The sequence below is a fragment of the Cydia splendana genome, chromosome 5 (genome assembly GCF_910591565.1).
Source record: "Cydia splendana chromosome 5, ilCydSple1.2, whole genome shotgun sequence".
In the NCBI taxonomy this organism is placed as follows: domain Eukaryota; kingdom Metazoa; phylum Arthropoda; class Insecta; order Lepidoptera; family Tortricidae; genus Cydia; species Cydia splendana.
The window spans coordinates 20,990,845-21,015,506 of record NC_085964.1 but is presented as its reverse complement, the minus strand read 5'-3'; the positions used below and the strand labels follow the sequence as shown (position 1 = coordinate 21,015,506).

General features: G+C 40.7%; 1 protein-coding gene across 1 annotated transcript; it reads left to right on the top strand.

Annotated features, from left to right (window-relative positions):
- Positions 1-2,383: 2,383 nt before the first annotated feature.
- LOC134790398 (uncharacterized) lies at positions 2,384-24,266 on the top strand. Its single transcript, XM_063761166.1, has 12 exons — positions 2,384-2,869; positions 9,249-9,375; positions 10,298-10,473; positions 14,975-15,079; positions 15,304-15,437; positions 17,301-17,472; positions 20,226-20,411; positions 20,875-20,999; positions 21,304-21,517; positions 22,522-22,557; positions 23,150-23,218; positions 24,126-24,266. Exons 1-12 carry the CDS (start codon positions 2,431-2,433, stop codon positions 24,260-24,262), a joined length of 1,920 nt encoding a protein of 639 aa, XP_063617236.1. The 5' UTR covers positions 2,384-2,430; the 3' UTR covers positions 24,263-24,266.
- Positions 24,267-24,662: the final 396 nt, after the last annotated feature.

The window sequence follows — 24,662 nt, the reverse complement described above, 5'->3', positions numbered from 1 at the left end:
ACAAGCTTATAGCTAAACAAAAAAAAAACACGTGTAGTTTTATAGATTTAATGGTATTTATTAGCTGAATACTTATTTTAATTGCAATTCGTATCTATTGTACGTTGTTTTTGTTTATTTACATCATAATAAGGTAATTTGGTGTAAAGCTCCGGTCAAATTTCACTCATTTTGCTACATCCGTAGTAATATTTTAAGACAGAGAATAATCTTTCGAAAGATTTTCTTTGAAATCAACCTTCGATAAATAAATAAATCGGTCCATTTATTTAACAAGACTTATAAACTCCCCTAATTCTGTCCCCTGCGGAAGGGTGCCCATGAGGCTGGCTACATTCGCACGGTGAATAGATATGCCTATTCTTTGGCCTAGGAAGGAATGAGCCAGCCCTGGTCACCCGTAGTCTCGATCAGTCTTATTTTAGGCCCTGAAAAAGATACTGAGCATTACGACTACACGGCCTCAGGGTCTCCGCCGCGAACACAAATATATATCTTAAATAAATCGACCTATTCCCACAGTACCTAAGCTCAAAAAGGCTGGTGATGTGACCATGCTATTGGTTGATTCTCACACGTCTCCCCTCACCTCTGCTCATCTCAGCCTGAGTGGAAAGACAGCTTTAGGGCATTCAGTGCCGTAGAGAGGGCTGCTAAAAATACATATGCCCAAAAAGACAAGTGTGAATGCCAGCTTAGCTTGACAGTTTTGGTACCTGAAGTATATCCATAAGGCAGATTTTCTTCATGAATTTTTGTTTTTGATAAGGAAATAAAACAAGTTATAGTAAATAATTCGCTTATTGTACGCATTTGAATGACATATGGATTTTGCCATACAATAAAATATCATATCTGTAACAGCTCGTGTGTTACGAAGTATTTTACTCATAAGTACTTTTCGTAGCAATTATTTTTGCAAAATGATGTCTAGACATAAATCCAATATTATAACATTAAATTCAAAATATTAATTTCCACTTGAAAAAGAGTAGAACAAAACTGATAATACGAATTTTGAAGAAACATTATATACTTATGTAAGTATACAAAGGTCGAGAACTGAAAATAATAGCAATAATAAAGGTTCACTGGTTGACTTCTGTTCAAATTTCTATTTATGAAAAGTTGGAAGAAGGATTGTTTGAATTGGATATGTAGTTAATTTTTTTTCTTCAGTACCTAAGTGATAAAAAAATAGAAACGAAAAATAAAACACAAAAACATTACAAAGAAACAAATCACTCGTCATTTCCAGTGCAAAGGTTTATTTTTTGCGCTAGCACTGATCGTTTCTAGCCGTATTTAAAAAATATTTTAAACCCAAATACTATTTTAAAATCGCACTGTTATATAAACCACGCTCGGTTTGCGCTCAATCCTAATACCCAGTAAGGTGTTGTTAAAACTGGCGACGTATGAATAAATCTCCCGGCGAAATGCACAATTTCCGACCATCCTGTGCGCGGGATTGAAGAGTGGATGTAAATTTTACAGCGAACTGGGTCTCCATTGTCACACGAGATAGATAAGAAAATATTATTTATAACAATTTAACCACCAGTACTGCAGCAGTATTGTCGCGCTGCAAGCCTGTTGCAGTAACGCTGGTATAGTCTGAATACTCTGAATCCGAAGGATACTTCTCTCACTTCAACGGGTTGAGATTTGAGATGAGAGATGAGACACCTGAATTTCATTTCTAGGTTTAACTTTAGTTAGAGAGCGGAGTCTTCTTAGTAATGTCCCGTTTTTACCCTTTGGGTACGGAACCCTAAATAACCACTAAGCCAGTGTTCATGGTGCGGTTGTGGAAACAGTTCCTTCAGATGACAAAGCCGGATGTGAGCGTCGTCGATTTGTCAGTCGACGAGACTCATCCCAAACTGAAATGACGTATAGCACAAACGTGAGTAGGTATATGAGCTTGCTGTTCTATGACTTCCAAAGACTCAATGTCTCTTTAGATTAAAATGAAGGAAAATAATGTTATAAACTTTTAGACAAATTGTTTCTTTGAAATGTTATGATTTTTAGAATAGACGTACCTATTTTATATTAGGTATGTATGTATAAATCATCTAAAACATAGACATAATATAATCAGTAGCCCAGTTTGAAGTTAAATATAACTGAAAAGTCCTTAGAAAAAGAAAGAGTAGGTACAGTGGATGAAATTATGACGTTATTTTTGCCGCAATTAAATAGGAATTTCAAGCATTGCACGTGTTGGTGCCAGTTAAATGCGTAGTTTTAACTTTTTAATAGGAACGTGTATAAGTTCTGCGTTCTTTGTAGTAAAGTTAATAATTAACGAGCGATAAAATATTTACTTACATGCGTACATGCGGTAAAGTGTATAAAAAGAAAGACTTTAACTGCACTCCTCTTTAATGAGTAAAGCATATTGGTTTCTCTACTAAAAATAAAATGTCCCCGTTATTTCTCTTGCTAGTGGTTGGCATTAGTGCTGAGCAACTCTTCGAAAAACCATATTACGACTTGAGCGATGCCCACAACCATTTCAAAAACTTCGTTCAGAAACATGGTAAAACATACGATCCCGAAGAATACTTGAAAAGACTCGCGATTTTCACTGAAAATTTAGCAGATATCAATGAGCGCAATGCCATGTTTCCGCAGACCGTTTTTGACGTAACACGGTTTGCTGATATGACACCCGAAGAGATAAAAGCTGGTTATGGTATGCAAATGCGTGATGAAGATATAGATAAAATAGCGATTAAGCTTCGTCTTCGTCCCGAGGAGATCACGGCCCCAGAGCAGTGGGACTGGAGGGATCATGGAGCGGTCACTCACGTCAAAAATCAAGGCGAATGCGGTAGTTGCTGGATCTTTAGCGCTACTGGTGAGTTACTTTTTACACGACTGCCCAAACAAAAAGAGTGTATTGTTTTCAGCGTTCATGTTTATATGTATGTGAGTTTCTTTATTCCACCTTAACTTCTGAATGCCTTAACCGATTTAGACGTATGATACATCATTAGTATCTTTACGTCATCCCGGGTAATATAGGCTATGTGACGTCATTATAAAAACAATATGACGGACTTAATACGCCATATTACGCAACCTTTAGAAAAAAATATCGTGCAAACTTATCGAGTAGGGTATCAAAATGAAGGGCTTTGAAAGCCGATTGATAATATATGCAACATGTGGGTTTAAGTCTCATTTTGAGAAAGTAAGAATTGACAAAATATGTTAAGAGAAGCTAATCTCATAAAACCAAATATTATTATTGAATGGGATATAGGTACTTATTAAAATAAAAGGAAAGGGTTTGTCCGCTGATCATAAAAAAATATAATTATATTTAGGTGGTACATACTACTCATAGTTTTTAAAACATGTTCGTAATTGCGCTTTATTAATCTCGAAATTCTATTTATTAATCGATACGATGCAGAGTCCGTCTAAGCTAACTCTGCACCGAATTTGGCAGAACAAATCGTGAAAGTATCATTATAACCATATGGTTTGATTTAATTTTAACATGTATGATGGTGTAGACATTTTTTTAAGGCCGAAGGGTGAGCTCCACGTAGGGCCTAAGGCTCAGAGCGTAAGGAAGATGTGCGCTTCCTGCAACTTGTCCAAGTATATGCACTCGGTCTAAAGCCAGGCGCCAAAGGCGCCCCCACACTAAAAGGGTCAGGCGTAGCCCGATGTACGTGACACGCTATACGCTTACCAAAGACGTACGTGGCGCGTTGTACGCGTTCCAAAGCCGGGCGCGTTCGGCGCCCTCATACTAAAAGAGTCGGGCGTAGCCCGACGTACATACGTGGCGCACTGCGCGCGGTCCAAAGTCAGGCGACTTCTACTTTCTCATACTAAAAGTGTCGGGCGTAGTCCGACGTACGTGACACGCTGTACGCATACCAAAGCCGGGCAACTTCGGTGCCTTCACACTTAAAGGTTCTGGCGTAGCCCGATGTACGTGTCGTGCTGCACGCAGTCCAAAGCGAGGCACCTTCAAATCTCTCATATTAAAAGTATCGGGCGTAGCGTGACACGCTGTATGATTACCAAAGCCGGCCTCATACTCAAAGCGTCGGGCGTAGCCCGATGTACGTGGCGCGCTGTACGCGTTCCAAAGCCGGGCGCCTTCAGCGCCCTCATACTAAAAGAGTCGGGCGTAGCCCGACGTACGTGGCGCGCTGCGCGCGGTCCAGAGCTAGGCGACTTCTACTTTCTCATACTAAAAGTGTCGGGCGTAGTCCGACGTACGTGACACGCTGTACGCATACCAAAGCCAGGCGCCGAGGCGCCCTCACACTTAAAGGTTCTGGCGTAGCCCGATGTACGTGACGCGCTGCAAGCGGTCCATAGCCAGGCGCCTTCGACTCTCTCATATTAAAAGTATCGGGCGTAGCGTGACACGCTGTATGATTACCAAAGCCGGCCTCATACTCAAAGCCTCGGGCGTAGCCCGACGTACGTGGCGCGCTGCACGCGGTCCAAAGCCAGTCGCCTTCAACATTCTCATACTAAAAGTGTCGGGCGTAGCCCGACGTACGTGACACGCTGTACGCTTACCAAAGCCGGGCGCCTTTGGCGCCCTCTTACTCAAAGCGTCGGGCGTGTACGAGGCGCGTTGTACGCGTTTCAAAGCCGGGTGCCTTCAGCGCCCTCATACTAAAAGAGTCGGACGTAGCCCGACGTACGTGGCGCGCTGCGCGCGGTCCAAAGCCAGGCGACTTCTACTTTCTCATACTAAAAGTGTCGGGCGTAGTCCGACGTACGTGACACGCTGTACGCATACCAAAGCCAGGCGCCGAGGCGCCCTCACACTTAAAGGGTCTGGCGTAGCCCGATGTACGTGGCGCGCTGCAAGCGGTCCATAGCCAGGCGCCTTCGACTCTCTCATATTAAAAGTATCGGGCGTAGCGTGACACGCTGTATGATTACCAAAGCCGGCCTCATACTCAAAGCGTCGGGCGTAGCCCGACGTACGTGGCGCGCTGCACGCGGTCCAAAACCAGTCGCCTTCAACATTCTCATACTAAAAGTGTCGGGCGTAGCCCGACGTACGTGACACGCTGGACGCTTACCAAAGCCGGGCGCCTTTGGCGCCCTCTTACTCAAAGCGTCGGGCGTGTACGAGGCGCGTTGTACGCGTTCTAAAGCCGGGCGCCTTCGGCGCCCTAATAGTAAAAGAGTCGGATGTACCCCGACGTACATGGCGCGCTGCACTTGGTCCAAAGCCAGACGCCTTCGACTCTCTCATATTCAGTGTCGGGCGTAGGCCCACGTACGTGACACGCTGTACGCTTACCAAGACGCCTTCAGTGCCCTCTTACTCAAAGCGTCGGGCGTAGTCCGACGTTCGTGGCGCACTGTACGCGTTCCAAAGGAGTCGGGCGTAGCCCGATATATGCTGCGCTCTGCGTGCCTTTCTGAACTGAGGACGCCCTCGCAAAAGTAATATAAAGTGACTTCAAATGCTTAGTAACGAAATGATGACCCCAAAATTAATTAAAGACACACACGACTGCGAAAAAGCGAACTGAAAAGATAAAAATATTTTTTAGTTGTGTTAGTAACTCAACTTGATGTATGTAAAAAATCTAAAAAGTATAAAATAAAATAAATTAATTAAAAATTAAAAAACACGACTGCGAAAAAGCGAACTGAAAAGACAAAAATAATTTTTAGTTGTGTTAGTTACTCAACTTAATGAATGTAAAAAAAAATTAGAATATGAGTGTTTAGTGAAGGTTATAAACAACAAACTCAAAAGTTTTATGCTCATTTAGGATCTCGACTGTACCTGTGTATTTTATTTCAATTGCAGTCGGGGACCTTTTAAATGGGAAAATGTCAATACATCAAGGTCCCCGACTGCAATTGAAATAAAATACACAGGTACAGTCGAGATCCTAAATGAGCATAAAACTTTTGAGTTTGTTGTTTATAACCTTCACTAAACACTCATATTCTAATTTTTTTTTACATTCATTAAGTTGAGTAACTAACACAACTAAAAATTATTTTTGTCTTTTCAGTTCGCTTTTTCGCAGTCGTGTTTTTTAATTTTTAATTAATTTATTTTATTCCCTCTTATTTCCGAATAATTTTATATTAAGGATGGTCACGTTTTTGTATTAATTATTTTTTATTGGTATATTGACGTACTACTGAGTAGATATATTTTATACGCAATAGTGGCCTTTAATTAATCAATGTTTATAACGGGGATTGTATAGGGCTGCGGTCGGCAAGCTGCGGCCCGCGAGCCGCATGCGGCTCGCGAAACTGTCACTTGCGGCCCGAGAGGCGCCTTGGCTATTTTGTATGTAATAGTGACAAACAACAATGTCTCATAAAGTAATAAATATTAACAAAGTACGGCCCGCGTCACCTCCGTTAACTAGTATGTGGCCCTTGGCTGCTAAAAGGTTGCCGACCGCGTATAGGGAATGATTTTGACATTGGAAATGTCTTTTCGTTCGCTCCAGTATAGGGTCCGGTTTCACGAAAAAGTGCGATCCCCTTATATCTCGGAAAGTTGTGAAGATATATTATGATATTAAAAAATAGGCTCAAAAGACGCATAATCACGAGAGCTGTAAGGTGCAAAAATAATTATTCGAGAAAGTCAAAAACAAAAAAAGTTATGGTCGAAATAGTGAAAATAAAATTCAATTTTGTTCCGAATTTTTGACTTTGGTGCTCGATAATTTGGAAACGAAGAATGATATCAAAAATTTGAGAAAAACGGCTCTGGACAATTTAGTCAGCTACAATTTGAGCCTAAAACAAACTGCGTGGGCTTTCAAAATCGCTGGAGGAGGGGAGAGGGAGAGGGAGAGGGAGAGGGAGAGGGAGAGGGAGAGGGAGAGGGAGAGGGAGAGGGAGAGGGAGAGGGAGAGGGAGAGGAGAGGGAGGAGAGGGAGAGGGAGAGGAGAGGAGAGGGAGAGGGGAGAGGGAGGAGAGGGAGAGGGAGAGGGAGAGGAGAGAGGGAGAGGGAGAGGGAGAGGAGAGGGAGAGGGAGAGGGAGAGGGAGAGGGGAGAGGGAGAGGGAGAGGGAGAGGGGAGAGGGAGAGGGAGAGGGAGAGGGAGAGGGAGAGGGAGAGGGGAGAGGGAGAGGAGAGGGAGAGGGAGGAGGGAGAGGGAGAGGGAGAGGGAGAGGAGAGGGAGAGGGAGAGGGAGAGGGAGAGGGAGAGGGGAGAGGGAGAGGGAGAGGGAGAGGGAGAGGGAGAGGGAGAGGGAGAGGGGAGAGGGAGAGGGAGAGGGAGAGGGAGAGGGAGAGGGAGAGGGAGAGGGAGAGGGAGAGGGAGAGGGAGAGGGAGAGGGAGAGGGAGAGGGAGGAGGGAGAGGGAGAGGGAGAGGGAGAGGGAGAGGGAGAGGGAGAGGGAGAGGGAGAGGGAGAGGGAGAGGGAGAAGAGGGAGAGGGAGAGGGAGAGGGAGAGGGAGAGGGGAGAGGGAGAGGGAGAGGGAGAGGGAGTGGGGAGAGGGAGAGGGGAGGGAGAGGGAGAGGGAGAGGGAGAGGGAGAGGGAGAGGGAGAGGGAGAGGGAGAGGGAGAGGGAGAGGGAGAGGGAGAGGGAGAGGGTGAGGGAGAGGGAGAGGGGAGGAGGGAGAGGAGAGGGAGAGGGAGAGGGAGAGGGAGAGGGAGAGGGAGAGGGAGAGGGAGAGGGAGAGGGGAGGGAGAGGGAGAGGGAGAGGGAGAGGGGAGAGGGAGAGGGAGAGGGAGAGGGAGAGGGAGAGGGAGAGGGAGAGGGAGAGGGAGAGGGGAGAGGGAGAGAGGGAAGAGGGAGAGGGAGAGGGAGAGGGAAGGGAGAGGGAGAGGGAGAGGGAGAGGGAGAGGGAGAGGGAGAGGGAGAGGGAGAGGGAGAGGGAGAGGGAGAGGGAGAGGAGAGGGAGAGGGAGAGGGAGAGGGAGAGGAGAGGGAGAGGGAGAGGGAGAGGGAGAGGGAGAGGGAGAGGGAGAGGGAGAGGGAGAGGGAGAGGAGAGGGAGAGGGAGAGGGAGAGGGAGAGGGAGAGGGAGAGGGAGAGGGAAGAGGGAGAGGGAGAGGGAGAGGGAGAGGGAGAGGGAGAGGGAGAGGGAGAGGGAGAGGGAGAGGGAGAGGGAGAGGGAGAGGGAGAGGGAGAGGGAGAGGGAGAGGGAGAGAGGGAGAGGGAGAGGGAGAGGGAGAGGGAGAGGGAGAGGGAGAGGGAGAGGGAGAGGGAGAGGGAGAGGGAGAGGGAGAGGAGAGGAGTGGGAGAGGGAGAGGGAGAGGGAGAGGGAGAGGGAGAGGGAGAGGGAGAGGGAGGTTTGGTGCAACATAGGCACGCGCTGTTTTGGACACCCGATTCGTCATGATGATCACATGGTAGAGCATTACCCAAGATAGCTGATGCTGAACCCTGGTAGTACCTATTGGAACTCAGGTTTGGTACAATATAGACAAACGCTGTTATGGTCATCTCTCGTCGCGTCAAACTGCTGTCAAGGAAATTTCATATCTTGCAGCAAATGGGCCGCTGCCGATCAAGACTCCAGTGAAGATAACGGCGATGTGGCTACCACTTCTCGAGTTGACTACGGATTTGCCGTGTAATAATTTTCTTGTACTTTGAACATTAATATATCCTGCTTATTAATCGAAAAATGAAATATGTACCTATACTTATGCGCCACGGCGACAATTATTCAAACTTCGATACGCGTGTGGAAATTTTGCAATTTGTTTGTTCACATGCGTTATGTCCAGGATACTTGTGTTAGTCTAAGAATAAAATAATTATCATTCAATGTTGTAGTTATATTTTGTAACTTTTTCCTTATCCAGACTTTCTCGTCGCTCAGCGACAATATTTTTTCGAATTCCGTAGATTCATTTCCAATGTGCTCGATAGTCGTGTGAGGCACGAAATCTGTGAATTTTTTTAATGAGGGACTTCAAACTTCTTAGAAATACACAATATTAGAAATTAGGAATGCATTTTTGAAACGTTCTTCAAATGCATAAATAGGCATAATATTGAACACTCTTTGTCTTCCTATCGAGAACAAAATAAATATTTCTTTGATTGAGAGACTTTATTTCGTAGAAAGACATTTTGCCAGACAAATTATTAAGCCAAACACTATTTTTTCTGCAACATAGAATTACAAAAACCAACATAAAAATTCACAAAGTCTTGTTTGTCGTGTTTACTGTACACATTTATTAATAATGAACTTAATTAACTGTTCGTATATCACGTTCAATATATTAACTCATTAAAATATTCGCAGGTGCTATTGAAGGCCAATATGCCATCAAGCACAACCAGAATATGGCCTTTTCTGAACAGCAGGGTTTGGACTGCATAAAATATGAAGGCAATAACTGTGCTGGAGGACTACCAGACGTAGTAGCGGAGTAAGTAATAAATAAAATATGCCGACGCCGCCCAACTCCTCACAACAGGGATCTGTGGTAGACCACGTAGGCGATGGAGCGATGAGTTAGACTCCTTTTTGGGGTTCCGTACCCAAAGGGTAAAAACGGGACCCTATTACTAAAGGTAACATTCTATTTCTGACCGCAGCTGCACTACTGCCCGACACGTCGATGTTACTGTCAATTTCCATAGTAAAATGAATGACAAGACAATGAATGACAGTAACGTCGCAACAGTAGTGCAGCTATCGTTGGAAATGGACTGTCACCTTAAGACTCCACTGTCCGTCTGTCTGTCACCAGGCTGTATCTCATGAACCATGACAGTTGAAATTTTCACATATGATGTATTTCTGTTGCCGCTATAACAACAAATATGTAAGTACTAAAAAGTACGGAACCCTCGGTGGGCATGGGCAAGTCGGACTCGCACATGTCCAGTTTTTAAAGGAATGTCCAGAGACTGCACACTGAATTGACTGGATTGGGAGGGCTGGAGAATGGGGGTGACCCAGCAGTGGAACACTATAGGCTTCTGATAATTAAATTGTAATCATATTTTAGGTATATCGTTAAGTATTTCGATTGATAATTATGTCTCCTGATTTCAACTGGGTTTGAACTTTGAACAGATTAACACTATTTAAAAAGTGTTAATGTAAGAATGTCTTCTTTATCATCAGTTCAACAAGATTATGGTAGATCCTGAATCTTCATTAACAAAATGATAACAATATAGTCCTTTTCTGAAATATTTCTTATATTGAAACATTTTTAACACCCATTTTTCGGGCAATTTAACGATGTTAAGTAGGTACTTGTCATTCATATTTATCCATATAGAAAATGTTACTTCATAGTTACTTTATTATAATATTTGAAAGATTTGCATTTTTCGCAGTTACCACAAAAAATTTGGCGTTGTCCCAGAGAAAGATTACCCGTACACAGGAACGCCATCAACATGTACCGAAGATCCTAAGAAGGTCGTAACCAAAGTCACGGATTACAAAGTATATAAGCCAGATGAAGAAACATTGAAACAGCTTGTATATGAAAAGGGGCCGTTGTCAGTATGTAAGTAAAAGCAAAGACAACTTTGGGAACAAATCAAATTATTTTCATCAAATACCACTGCAGCCTTAACAAATGGAGGGGTTCGTCACTTTTTCTCCAATATATGACATCTATACTCTGGCAAACACAACTTGCCAGTTAGTAAGAACCAGGAAAACTATACCTACTAATCCCATTCTATTGGGTGCTAGTACTGGCGTAAGAAAAAGACAGTACCGTAAAACGGGGTGAGTAGGTTTCGCGGGGAGAGGTGGGTTATGAATGGGGAGGGAAGGTTTGAGAGGGGGGTGAGAAGGGATTTTAAGGCTACTGCTACAAAAATAATGTATTCTAATTTAAAATGGAGCTATAGTAATACGCATAATAAAAAAAAATCGATCCAACAATCTTCCAAAATCACCTTTGTATGAAAACCTCTCTCACCCCAAATACGAGGCACTACGGGGTGAGGTGGGTTTTCCTCTTTATCGTCAAAGTTATGAAATGGAACTACCCAAAATAAAATAAAAACTAAAATACAAACGTCCGGAACACTTATAATAGGTATACACCATTCAGTTTTCATATGTAAAAATAAAATGTTATCGAGGTTTGAATTTCAGTTTTGACCCTACTCACCCCATTTTACGGTAAATTCACGAGACAATCGAGGTAAATTAATTGTATAATGTATGTAGCCCCACGTAATTTGTAGTACCTGCCTATAAATTCAAATAGCATAAAAAAAAACAAACAATCTATTTTTTTTAGTTTTAATGAAATGATAATATAGCATTTACAACTTATTCATTTTTACTCTGAAATACTTCGCCAGAAGTTGAAGTCAAAGGGCCACTAGCACCATTCACTTACGGGGTTACCATGGTTACCACTGTTTCCAGTACAATTTGACATTGGGTTAACAGGTTAACTCCGGGTTATTGGGATGGTGCAAGAAAAATTCGTGCTTCGAATTGGCTTGCTGAGGTCGCTCGTTCTTTGTGCATTTACCAGTCAATTTAATTTGTAATTATGATATTTTTATCTTGATGGCTAGTTTCAATTTTCACATTCATTTTTGGTTTAAAAAAAACATTATTTTATTCTCTTCATAACTATGAGCTTTTCTGTATATAGGTAACGGACATTTCATGCTTTTGGAGTGTATTTCTGTTATTAAATTATATTAGTTTTGTTATTGCTATGGTACGACCTTGACTCGCAGTGCAAACTGACGACCGGTCTGGCCTAGTGGGTAGTGACCCTGCCTGCGAAGCCGATGGTTCCGGGTTCGAATCCCAGTAAGGGCATTTATTTGTGTGATGAACACAAATATTTGTTCTTGAGTCATGGTTGTTTTCTATGTATATAAGTATGTATTTATCTATATGAGTACGTATATCGTCGCCTAGCCCATGCAAGCTTTGCTTAGTTTGGGGCTAGGTTGATCTGTGTAAGATGTCCCCCTAATAAAAAAAAAACTGTGCAAAGCGCGAACGATCATATTCTTGTCATATGAAAACCTTAAGGGGGAAGAATAGCTACTGACAATGGTGCTTTTTTCATACATTTCCATTTCGGGAGAAAACGGCTTCCACTAAACTAAATAAATCTTAAGAAATCACTTTTATTTTGGTGTCGACCGCTTCAGCATAATATATTCTAGGTTTATAGGTATCGCTTTATAAAAATATATTTTGCTATTGCAAATTTTGAAAAAAGGAAAACCTATAAACCTAATAGTGTTTCATTGTGCTAATAACATAAAAAATAAACCGGACAAGTGCAAGTCGGACTCGCCCACCGCGGGTTCCGTACTTTTTACACGACTGCCCAAACAAAAAGAGTGTATTGTTTTCAGCGTTCATGTTTGTATGTATGTGAGTTTCTTTATTCCACCTTAACTTCTGAATGCCTTAACCGATTTAGACGTATGATACATCATTAGTATCTTTACGTCATCCCGGGTAATATAGGCTATGTGACGTCATTATAAAAACAATATGACGGACTTAATACGCCATATTACGCAACCTTTAGAAAAAAATATCGTGCAAACTTATCGAGTAGGGTATCAAAATGAAGGGCTTTGAAAGCCGATTGATAATATATATGCAACATGTGGGTTTAAGTCTCATTTTGAGAAAGTAAGAATTGACATAATATGTTAAGAGAAGCTAATCTCATAAAACCAAATATTATTATTGAATGGGATATAGGTACTTATTAAAATAAAAGGAAAGGGTTTCTCCGCTGATCATAAAAAAATATAATTATATTATATTAGGTGGTACATACTACTCATAGTTTTTAAAACATGTTCGTAATTGCGCTTATGGAATCGAAAAGTTTAAAATATAAATTCTATTTATTAATCGATACGATGCAGAGTCCGTCTAAGCTAACTCTGCACCGAATTTGGCAGAACAAATCGTGAAAGTATTATTATAACCATATGGTTTGATTTAATTTTAACATGTATGATGGTGTAGACATTTTTTTAAGGCCGAAGGGTGAGCTCCACGTAGGGCCTATATAAGGCTCAGAGCGTAAGGAAGATGTGCGCTTCCTGCAACTTGTCCAAGTATATGCACTCGGTCTAAAGCCAGGCGCCAAAGGCGCCCCCACACTAAAAGGGTCAGGCGTAGCCCGATGTACGTGACACGCTATACGCTTACCAAAGCCGGGCGCCTTCGGCGCCCTCATACTAAAAGAGTCGGGTGTAGCCCGACGTACATACGTGGCGCACTGCGCGCGGTCCAAAGTCAGGCGACTTCTACTTTCTCATACTAAAAGTGTCGGGCGTAGTCCGACGTACGTGACACGCTGTACGCATACCAAAGCCGGGCAACTTCGGCGCCTTCACACTTAAAGGTTCTGGCGTAGCCCGATGTACGTGGCGTGCTGCACGCAGTCCAAAGCCAGGCACCTTCAAATCTCTCATATTAAAAGTATCGGGCGTAGCGTGACACGCTGTATGATTACCAAAGCCGGCCTCATACTCAAAGCGTCGGGCGTAGCCCGATGTACGTGGCGCGCTGTACGCGTTCCAAAGCCGGGCGCCTTTGGCGCCCTCTTACTCAAAGCGTCGGGCGTGTACGAGGCGCGTTGTACGCGTTCTAAAGCCGGGCGCCTTCGGCGCCCTAATAGTAAAAGAGTCGGATGTAGCCCGACGTACATGGCGCGCTGCACTTGGTCCAAAGCCAGGCGCCTTCGACTCTCTCATATTCAGTGTCGGGCGTAGGCCCACGTACGTGACACGCTGTACGCTTACCAAGACGTCTTCAGTGCCCTCTTACTCAAAGCGTCGGGCGTAGCCCGACGTTCGTGGCGCACTGTACGCGTTCCAAAGGAGTCGGGCGTAGCCCGATATATGCGGCGCTCTGCGTGCCTTTCTGTACTGAGGATGCCCTCGCAAAAGTAATATAAAGTGACTTCAAATGCTTAGTAACGAAATGATGACCCCAAAATTAATTAAAGACACACACGACTGCGAAAAAGCGAACTGAAAAGATAAAAATATTTTTTAGTTGTGTTAGTAACTCAACTTAATGAATGTAAAAATTCTAAAAAGTATAAAATAAAATAAATTAATTAAAAATTAAAAAACACGACTGCGAAAAAGCGAACTGAAAAGACAAAAATAATTTTTAGTTGTGTTAGTTACTCAACTTAATGAATGTAAAAAAAAATTAGAATATGAGTGTTTAGTGAAGGTTATAAACAACAAACGCAAAAGTTTTATGCTCATTTAGGATCTCGACTGTACCTGTGTATTTTATTTCAATTGCAGTCGGGGACCTTGATGTATTGACATTTTCCCATTTAAAAGTTATTTTTAAATGGGAAAATGTTTTAACACAACTAAAAATTATTTTTGTCTTTTCAGTTCGCTTTTTCGCAGTCGTGTTTTTTAATTTTTAATTAATTTATTTTATTAGTATTTGTTGTTATAGCGGCGACAGAAATACATCATCTGTGAAAATTTCAACTGTCTAGCTATCACGCTTCGTGAGATACAGCCTGGTGACAGACGGACGGACGGACGGACGGACAGCGGAGTCCTAGTAATAGGGTCCCGTTTTACCCTTTGGGTACGGAACCCTAAAAATCATGGAGAATGGAAAATATTTAGAAGTGGAAACGTTTTCTCTTTTTGTATAGACGAGTACGTAGTATAATTACTTCCCTTTTAACACATCATAAGATCAGGAGGTTTATTCTGATCGTAATTGTAACAGATTATGAACTTGGATATGATTGACAGAATATATCCATAACAAATTCATATCAAATTCATAATCTATTATTACACAATTATGGTACGATTCCTGGATATTATTCCTGTACGGATATGATGGTCGTTCTTGTCTACGTGACAGCGTGATAAAACGGTGTCCGTCACGTTCAATAAAACCACCATACATGTCCTTGAATAAAACCATCCATAATAAACCTGCTGATCTATTTTGTTCTTACTTAGCTTTGCAAAATTGTATAAAAATGTTCCCTCTTGTTTCAGCTATTGACCCCGCGGACTTCCCCCCCTATCACTCGGGGATACTACTCCCCAAAAAGTGCAAAAACGCTATTTGTCATGCTGTGTTATTAGTCGGTTATGGTGTAGGTGTGTATGGAAATATTTTGTTTTGGGTAAATCTAGTTCCACAAAATCTGCACTTTGCAGTTTAGACAACATTTTTTCCAACTAGCTAATATTTTCTTTTAATCAATTTGAATGGCATTTTCTTATCTCTACACTACAGCTCGCTGTGGAAATGTTATAACTATTTTGTGATTTTCTAAGAATGTTTAAATCCTATAACTGCATGAAATTGCGATATATTACAGAAAACGGCACCAAGTATTGGATCCTCAAAGATTCTTATGGCCCTGAAGTCAGAGACCAGGGCTACGTCAAGCTGGTCCGAGGAGTCAACGCGTGTTCCATGGGGACCGAATATACTATGTCCTGCACTGTGGAATGATATTGTATCTCATGGTTGGAGGGATGTCACTCACACAACGATAATCGTATAAATGTATATACATGAAACTGTCAGTGTCATTTTAAATTTGGAGTTCTCCTCCTTATGCTATTTTTACATGAGAGTGTGTGTGTAATTTCATTTGTTTTATTTGCCACTTTTTAATTTCTACTCTTTCTAGTTCCATTTTGTTTAATTTCTACTATTTTTTGTCGCATTATATCTATACTCGTACTATAACTTTTTTGTCTGAATAAACTACTTTGAATTTTAATTTTTTTTTGTAACCCCCTATTTTTTATGAACTAATTATACTACTATAGTTGGCAGTTGGTGGTAGTATGCCCCCACCGTAAAAAACAGCCATGTAATTTCACGTTTAGTTATTAAAAATATTGTAGTTAGTACATATGTGACATAATAATATGTCATGAAGGTATACCTACTTAACTTATATGTAATATTTATTTATTTATTTATTAGTCAAATAAGTAACACATTATTACAGTAAAACCAAGGCACTGTGAAACTACAAAATAAAATACAATACAAAGAAACTACAAATAAAAACCATTAGATTTGGGCGACGACGTAACAGCGTGGCTTCGTTGCGTCGTCTGACTTGGTGACCTTGGTGTAGGATTCGGCAGGTTGCCCCGGTACCGCCGAAACACCACACCCTTCGGTCAGATTCTGCGCTTGCGATGGTGTCCTGCAGCGGCCGCGGCACGCGCACCACAAATGAACTGAAGTGCGTAATTGCGGCAAAAAATAACGTCCTAATTTCATCCACTGTACCTACTCTTTCTTTTTCCAAGGACTTTGCAGCATATTTAACTTCAAACTGGGCTACTGATTATGTTATGTCTGTGTTTGAGATGATACACACCTAATATAAAATACCTATTCTACAAATCAAAACATTTCAAGAAAAGAATTTGTCTTTAAGTTTATTACAGTATTTTCCTTTAATTTTAATCTAAATAGACTTTGAGTTAGTGTTGTGAATATCGCTCATTTCGAGGCTTAAAGACTCGAACCCTTAATTAAGACTCTCGAGGCTTAACGCCTCAAAGGCGGCAAAGACGATTTCTTACATACGCGTAAAATAAATAAATACAATTCTCAAATATCGTCGAGTCTTCAAGACTTACGAGTCTTGAGGGCTCGAGTCTTTTAAGCCTAAAAATAAGCGTTATTCACAACACTGAATTGAGTCTTTGGAAGTCATAGAACAGCAAGCTCATATAGGTACTCACGTTTGTGCTATACGTCATTTCAGTTTGGGATGAGTCTCGTCGACTGACAAATCGACGACGCTCACATCCGGCTTTGTCAACTGAAGGAACTGTTTCCACAACCGCACGATTCATATGTATACCTACTTGGATATGTGTGGGTAGTGGAATAAAGATCAGTCTTACAACCAGCTTACGTGTGGCATTTATTCCTCCGTCACAATACATATTTTACATGGCGCAGTCGGTAGGATTTCCGAATAACCTCGTAATTTCATAGACGTTTGCGTCAACTGTTGCACTGAGATATTCATATTTTGCAAACTGACTAAAGGTAAAACATTTACACCGCCACCAGTATCAATATTAAATTGAATTAAATGATCATTCATTGCAAGTGTAACAGACCAATCGGTACCCGAAGTATTATTATTATGTCTTTTTACCTGATCACTGGAGGCTCCCTCCACAGCATACACCCGGCACATCTTCGCATAGTGATTATACCTATTGCAACTGTCACAACGCACACCGTATGCCGGACACTTATTATACGCGTGATTACTACCACATCTCGAACACACTTGATATGACCGCGAATGATGAGTCGAGACGTTACTAGGTCCAGGCCTTGGATCCCTGTCCGCCTGTACGGGGACTGCAGCAGGAGCGCGATGACCTCTTCCTCGTCCGCAACCGCGCCGGCGGCGTCCGCGCGGCTCCCAGGTGCCGGGGGCGGCGGTTGCGGGGGGCGCACCCCTCGCCGCACGAGCTCCACAACGACAATACGAATTGTTTACCCAGTTTACCGCTTCCTCAACGTCTTCATGTCTATTTGTACCACAATTTGTACTCAATTCATGAACATGATGTGTCTCCGATTCTGGTTTTATAGTACTGGCTTGCACCTGCGACATCTCCACTAAACGGCAAATATCCAACGCAGAGCTAAGTTTTAAATCAGGCTCCTTTAATAAACGTTCACGCAGAGTCGTATTTCGTATCCCACAAATCAAACGATCTTTTACAAGGTCATCACACAAGTCTTTGAATCCACACTTGGCAGCCATTTTATTGAGTTCCAAAACATATTGTTCCGCTGATTCTTGCGATTTCTGTTCCCGCGTGAAAAACCTATGCCTCTCTACTGTCGTGTTAGTTTTAGGCAAAAAGAAATCGTAAATTTTTTTTAAAAGGGCCTGCAAGGTTGTTGGTTTCACCGAAAACTGCTGATAAACCTCTCTGCATTTGGGTCCGATGACGTGCAAAAGAATGTTAGTTTTCACCTTTTCCTCTTTTTTATGAAGTTCACATGCCTCACAATATATGTTAAACGCATTTTTCCAGTTTTGCCACGCCTTACTCAAATTTCCCGAAGTAACACTTGAAATATTGTTCTCAAATAGAAACGGCTCGGGTGGTTGTAACACAGCTTCCATTGTTCATAGGTTAGTTTATTTTCACATAGGAATTACACTTATTATGGGCATTTCACACTCAATTTCTTTGAGCATGCACAGTACCTGTTGAGCTTAGGTACTGTGGGAATCTTATACTCGTAGTTAGCAAGTATATGACATACTTACGTAGGTTTTTAGTGGAATAAATGTTAATAGGTATTAACAATTTTTTTAAGGCGATTTATAGCTAATATTTGAGATTTTTTTCTATTTCACGAACTCAGGTTCTGAACCGATGAAATTACTATATAGAGGACTCAACTATTCATATTTCTTGGCAATCCCAAAAATAACCCTGGGTACGATTATTCAAAAAACTTTGCTAGCTGAACCTACTACACTTGTAAGTTGTGTACCATGATTTTTGGTAGTAATCAGCACTTCTGCTGTGAAATTTACGGATAAAGAATGACTCACGTTAGACCGGGCCGTGTCCGGCCCGGACCTTACGGCGCATCGTTTTCTATGGAAAGCATCACGTGATCGCCTGTCATGTCATAGAAAAGTAAGCGCCGGAAGCTCCGGCCCGGCCACGTTCCGGTCTAACGTGAGTCACCCTTAAACCAATGAGAATACGCGTGTAGTTAATTTTCTTTTCAAGTAGGTACCTACTTAAGAATTTCGATGATTGCACGTGTAACTTTGAATGACGTACATTGTAAGTACTTTTTCATATCTCATGCTCTGAAAGTGGGTCGTTGTTGTTCTAAAAGGTGCGCAGAAAGTGATACGTTTATGCTCTAGCGCAGAAAAGTGGTGTACTCCTCTGCGTCCCCGTCCCACGAGGCACGAACAACTGGGTGGAAACAAAATGGAAAAATAGTGTCTTTATTTCCTCGCCTGTAACAATTGGTAATTCTTTAATTTTACTAATCCCACGTTGATCCTTTTTTTTTATAAAAAATGATGTAAGTAAATTGTTAAAACAAATTATTCTTGATTTCTTTCGTTGAATTCTATTTACTCGATTTCATAAGGCGGGAACCAAAAGGAATACACCAAAAATATTTTTTTTAACCTTACACTTGCGTAAATGAGCAAAGGCAGATTCTTATACAGCCACAGTTAAACGTTTGTACGATATTAAATTGGTTTTTAAAGTTATTTAGCACTATATTCATGAAAATAAAATAAAATACAAGATAAAAATTTCTTATATCATTAATTAAATTGTTATTTAATATTTAAAATACTTTTATTATATTATTAGGTGGTGCGACGCACCAAGGTCGCGGTACGGTCCGGTAGTCTGTGGCGGCTTTTAGAACGAAAAAGTATAAAATTAAAAAGTAAGAGGCAATCCCGCTGATTTTCGTACTATAATGAACAAATCATTTTAAAATTACTGCAGTTTGTTAAAAAATGTGTGTTTTCGTAAATACCTATTGCAATCTAAATGATTTTCGCTAGGCGTTATTAATCTTTACACATGTAAAGTCTCCGATTGCAAGTAAGTCCTAAGGTAAAAAATCATGGCTGTAGGTCTATTGGGTACTTCAATTACTGATTTTGCGAAATTGCCTTGTCTTGTGTGGTTTCCTCGCATTCGATATGAAAAGTAGAGTGTTTAACTCGGGTGAAAGGCACCATTTCCGTCTCGGACTATTGGCGCTCTCACTGCGTTCGAGCGCCAAACTACCTCGACAGAAATGGGTGCCTTTCAACCCTTGGTTAACAATCTACTAAACTTACATTCTTTGCTATTAAACTAGTGCTGAAATATTTTACTTTAGGTAATAAAACAATGGAAAGGGACGTAAATGGACTTGATAAATTTATATAAAAATAAATTATTTTACCAGTTTAGCGTATAACTTGTCTGTCATTTGACACCATCATGTTTCCACTATTTGTCTTGCTAGTATTCGGCACCGCCGCTGTGGAATTATTTGAAAAACCATATTACGACTTGAGCGATGCACACAACATTTTCGAAAACTTCGTTCAAAAACATGGGAAAGTATACAATTCGGAAGAATACTTACAAAGACTTGAGATTTTCAAGGAATCTTTAGTCGAAATCAATGAACGCAACGCAATGCATGCACAAAGTGTGTTTGAAGTAACCCGTTTTGCTGATTTGACAGTTGAAGAACGACGAGCTCTTTTTGGTACTAGTTTAGTTGACGAGGACCTTAAAATTGTAAGTAAGCAACTTGGTCCTGATGAGGAGATCACGGCACCTGAGAATTGGGACTGGAGGGACCATGGAGCGGTCACTCACGTAAAAAATCAATTAGGCTGTGGTTCGTGCTGGATTTTTGCTGCTACTGGTGAGTTACCTTTTATTGAATCTAAAAGCGTATGTCATCTTGCAACCCAAAAGAAGAACTAAGCTTTGTTGAGATTGGTTTGGATTCGTCACTATGCTTTCCTTTACTGATATCTACTAAGTATACTACTTTTTTTATAGCAAATACATATCAGTGCTACGAGTATGGTGCTAGGTATGTGTTCTTTGTTGTGTATTTTGTTGCAAGTAGAAGAAATTTAAAAGAACATGTCAATGTAAATACATAATAGTCAGGAATGTTTAATCAAAAAAGCCTAAATAAAATTATAACAAATTAGAAATATTTCTTATGTTGTATGTTGTGATGTAGGAAAACACGGCTACCTTAATACGAGTAAATTGCGTATTTTGTAACATTACAAATATCGTTCTCACATTGATTACAGATCAATATAGATCATTTATATATGTAGATAGTTTGTTTAATTTTTTTATGTTTCCAGGAGTTATTGAAGGCCAGTATGCTATCAAACATAGAAAGCTCCTGTCCTTTTCTGAACAGCAGAGCTTAGACTGTATAGTTCGGAAAGGATGGCCGCATAATTGTGAAGGAGGAAATCCTTACATGGTAATGGAGTAAGTTAACACTTTTCTCAGAAAACTTATATATAGTCGGTCAAACAACTTTGTCAGTAGAAAAAGAGCGAAATTCAAATTTTCTGTGGCACCTGACATTTTTTAAATTTGTTACTATTTTCTACTGACGGAAATGGCTTGACAAACTATAGTTTTAGCTGTTGTTTCTTTAATGTTATTTGTGACTAAAAAAAGCAGCCGTGTCACTAAGTTATGACAATTAGGGTAAAAATTCCTAAAATGAATTTCATTGAATGCACTGTACAACTGCACTTGAAATTTTGAAGTACTTTTAGTTTAAGGCAAACTATTTGAAATATGACTTTCGCAGCTACCACAAGATATTTGGCGTAGTACTAGAAAAAGATTACCCGTATACAGGAAACGAATCAACGTGCCATGAAGACCCCACAAAGGCCGTCACCAAGGTCACGGGATATAAGACCTACAGAATTGCAGATGAGGAAACATTAAAACAGCTTGTATATGAAACGGGACCTGTGTCAATAGGTACGTAAGACATAACTAAATACCTTGAAATAATGGGCTCCCTTTGTTTGACTTAATTTTTGAAAGTCATAATGTAATGATTGTCAGATGTCAGATTATCATTAGTCATAATGATTTCAGGATTTTCGTAAGGTTATCCTATTGATAGATTAGGTTTGTTTTTTGGCAATCCTGAAAAGTTACGCGTTTCTGAGAAAAACCAAATTATGATTAACGACAATGTGGACAAACTAGTACTTTATACAATCGTGATATAATAGAGAGCTTTTCAGTCGAGTGCCGTGTTTAGACAACGAAGCTTGCTGAGTTGTCTAAGTAAGGTATGAGATTGAAAAGCTTGATTATATCACTATTGTATACAATACTTTTTCTACGCGTCAACTAAAATATTACTTTAAACTAGTAGAATCATACAAACAAACCAAACCAAAAGCTAAGATATGCGAGCAGCCGTGATATCTTGATACTGGTACGCGCCCCGGCGGGCTGGTCAACAACACCACCTCGTAACTCATGAGGCCCTGTTACTTGCTCTGCGCTAAATTCAATTTTTAGACAGTTGTTTTCTCGATTTCGGCCACCGTAGCCTATGGAGACTAACAAGCAACGCTAAGTAGTTTTCGTAGTCTATGGATGTTGCTTTATTAAGGGTGTCACATGCGCGTTTCTGACTTATGAAGCAATTGTTTCTACTATACAACCTAAAATAAATAATTATTTTGAGCTAAGGTTTTGTTTCGTCCTCTTGATCGCGGCGAGCTGTGATTGGCCAATTTCATTATAGTTGACTAAACTGTATCGAAATGAATATTATAGTTGAGTTGGGAGCCCATACATTAAAAATACCCAATTGCAGTTTGGTATAAGAAATCTTAATTCAAGAATTACAGTCGACGAGTAGAAAAAATACATTATGACTTACAACTTTATGGGAAACAATAGAGACCCCGAAATTATATTATAGTTGATTATAGATAATTTGTAATTTTTTTAATCTGTTTCAGCTATAGATGACAGCGACTTAGCTTTCCATAAAAATAGTACATTATTGTCGAGGCTCGGAAGAAGCTACTTGCAGGCTGAGGATTCGTTTTAAACGGACGACCTTGGGAGTCCGTTTAATTGAATCCGAAGCCAGCAAGTAGCCTTCCAGCCGAGTCATATATAGTGCTTTTCTCAAAAATGGTGCAAGAAATATAGATATAATAGAAATATTTTACAGAAGCAACGTCCTTTCGTATATATTTTCACAGAAAAAAGTAGAAACAATTGAAAAGGTTTGCTTTGCCGCCTTTTTATTTTTTAAATTTTAAAATAGAGGTGTTGTTTTCTGCCGAAAATACGCCTACCTATTTGAGACACCTAAATAGTCGCGATACCAACATTATAATAATAAGTAATTATCATCTGTTTGACTGTTTAATGGGCCTGTGCCTTCATTTGATATGGCTATTTAAACTTTGAAAAAGTTTGGAATTCGACAAATAATGGAATTTGTATGCAACATTGCAGTCCCAAAAGCGATACTGCAATGTTTTTAACTTTTTAATTTTTGACTGACCATAATCTCCGCACTTCGCGACCTATTTTTTAAACTGCAAAGTCGACTTTGCCGTCCATTTTTGAGAAAAGGTATATTGTACCCCCAAAAGTGCAAGGATGATGTTACGCACGCTCTTTTGCTGGTTGGATACGGAATAGGTGTGTATGCAACCTATTAATTCCTTCCTTATTAATTTCCTTCTTCAACAAAGTTGAGAGTGAAATAATATTTGAAGGACGCGTTACATTGGTAACATTCCATTTCTGACCGCAGCTGCACTACTGGTCCGAACACGTCGGTGTTATTGTCAATTTCCGTAGTAAAATGAATGGTAGTGCAGCTGTCGTTGGAATGGACTGTCACCTTAAGGTGACAATAACACCGACGCGTTCGTACTATTAGTGCAGCTGCGGTCAGAAATGGAATGTTACCCTTAAATGTAACGTTCGAATATGAACTGCAGCTGAGTGCGTCGTCGTTGTTGCGGCCGCTGTTGAATGCAGTTGACATCTGGAAGTCACCTTAAGGCATATTTGGTCACATGTCTTATAATTATTCTTAATGCAACTGCTGTTACGTTGCGATAGGCTTTATTTTAAAGGAGAGTAGGTAGTTTATTAAAACGACGCTCCCATACAACAAACGTGATTTTTTGCCGTTTTTTGCGTAATGGTACGGAACCCTTCGTGCGCGAGTCCGACTCGCACTTGGCCGGTTTTTTCATTTGTAGTCTGCCTGTTTCGGACTTTGGAAATGTTCATATACTATTTGTAAGCGTCATTCTAGATCTGTGGGTTCGAAATGGCACTTAAATTCTTATAATGCTTTAGATCAGCGGTCGGCAACCTTTTAGCAGCCAAGGGCCACATAGTAGTTAACGAAGTTAACGCGGGCTGCACTTTGGTAATATTTTTGACTTTAGCAGACATTGTCGTTTGTCAATATTACATACAAAATAGCCAGGGAGGCTCGCGGGCCGCAAGCGAGAGGTTCGCGGGCCGCTTATTGCCGACCGCTGCTTTAGATAGCACACAACAATGACCAATAACGCAATATCTCTTACAGAAAACGGCACCAAATATTGGATCCTCAAGAACTCTTTCGGCGTTGAGAATGGGGACCAGGGCTACTTTAAGCTGGTACGGGGGATCAACGCTTGTTCTATCGGAGTAACACACGCATTAACCTGTACTGTTGCCTAATTAATAAAAAAATAAAACTAAAGTAGAGCTAGTAGAAAGAATAATATATAAAAAGAAGAACTATATACAAAATGTTTGTAACGAAGTTTTAATAATAACACCCCGTCCAAAAGCTCAGCCTGCGGCATTGATCCCATAACGCTGGCTGCGTTATCACTCTGTACTGTCAGCTATATACGCTGAGAAAGGTAAGCGCCTGGCCTATTTTTTTTTATTATTATTTATTTAACATAACACAAAGTACAGTGTTACCTATAATTAAAGTTTCACCAAACTAAACTAAAAACAACAACAGTACTTAGGTAGGTAATAGGTATCATATATAACAAATATCAACAACACACAACTGCCTGCCAGCCTGTAATAAACCCTATGTCTATGGTCTCTTGAAGCGTCGACC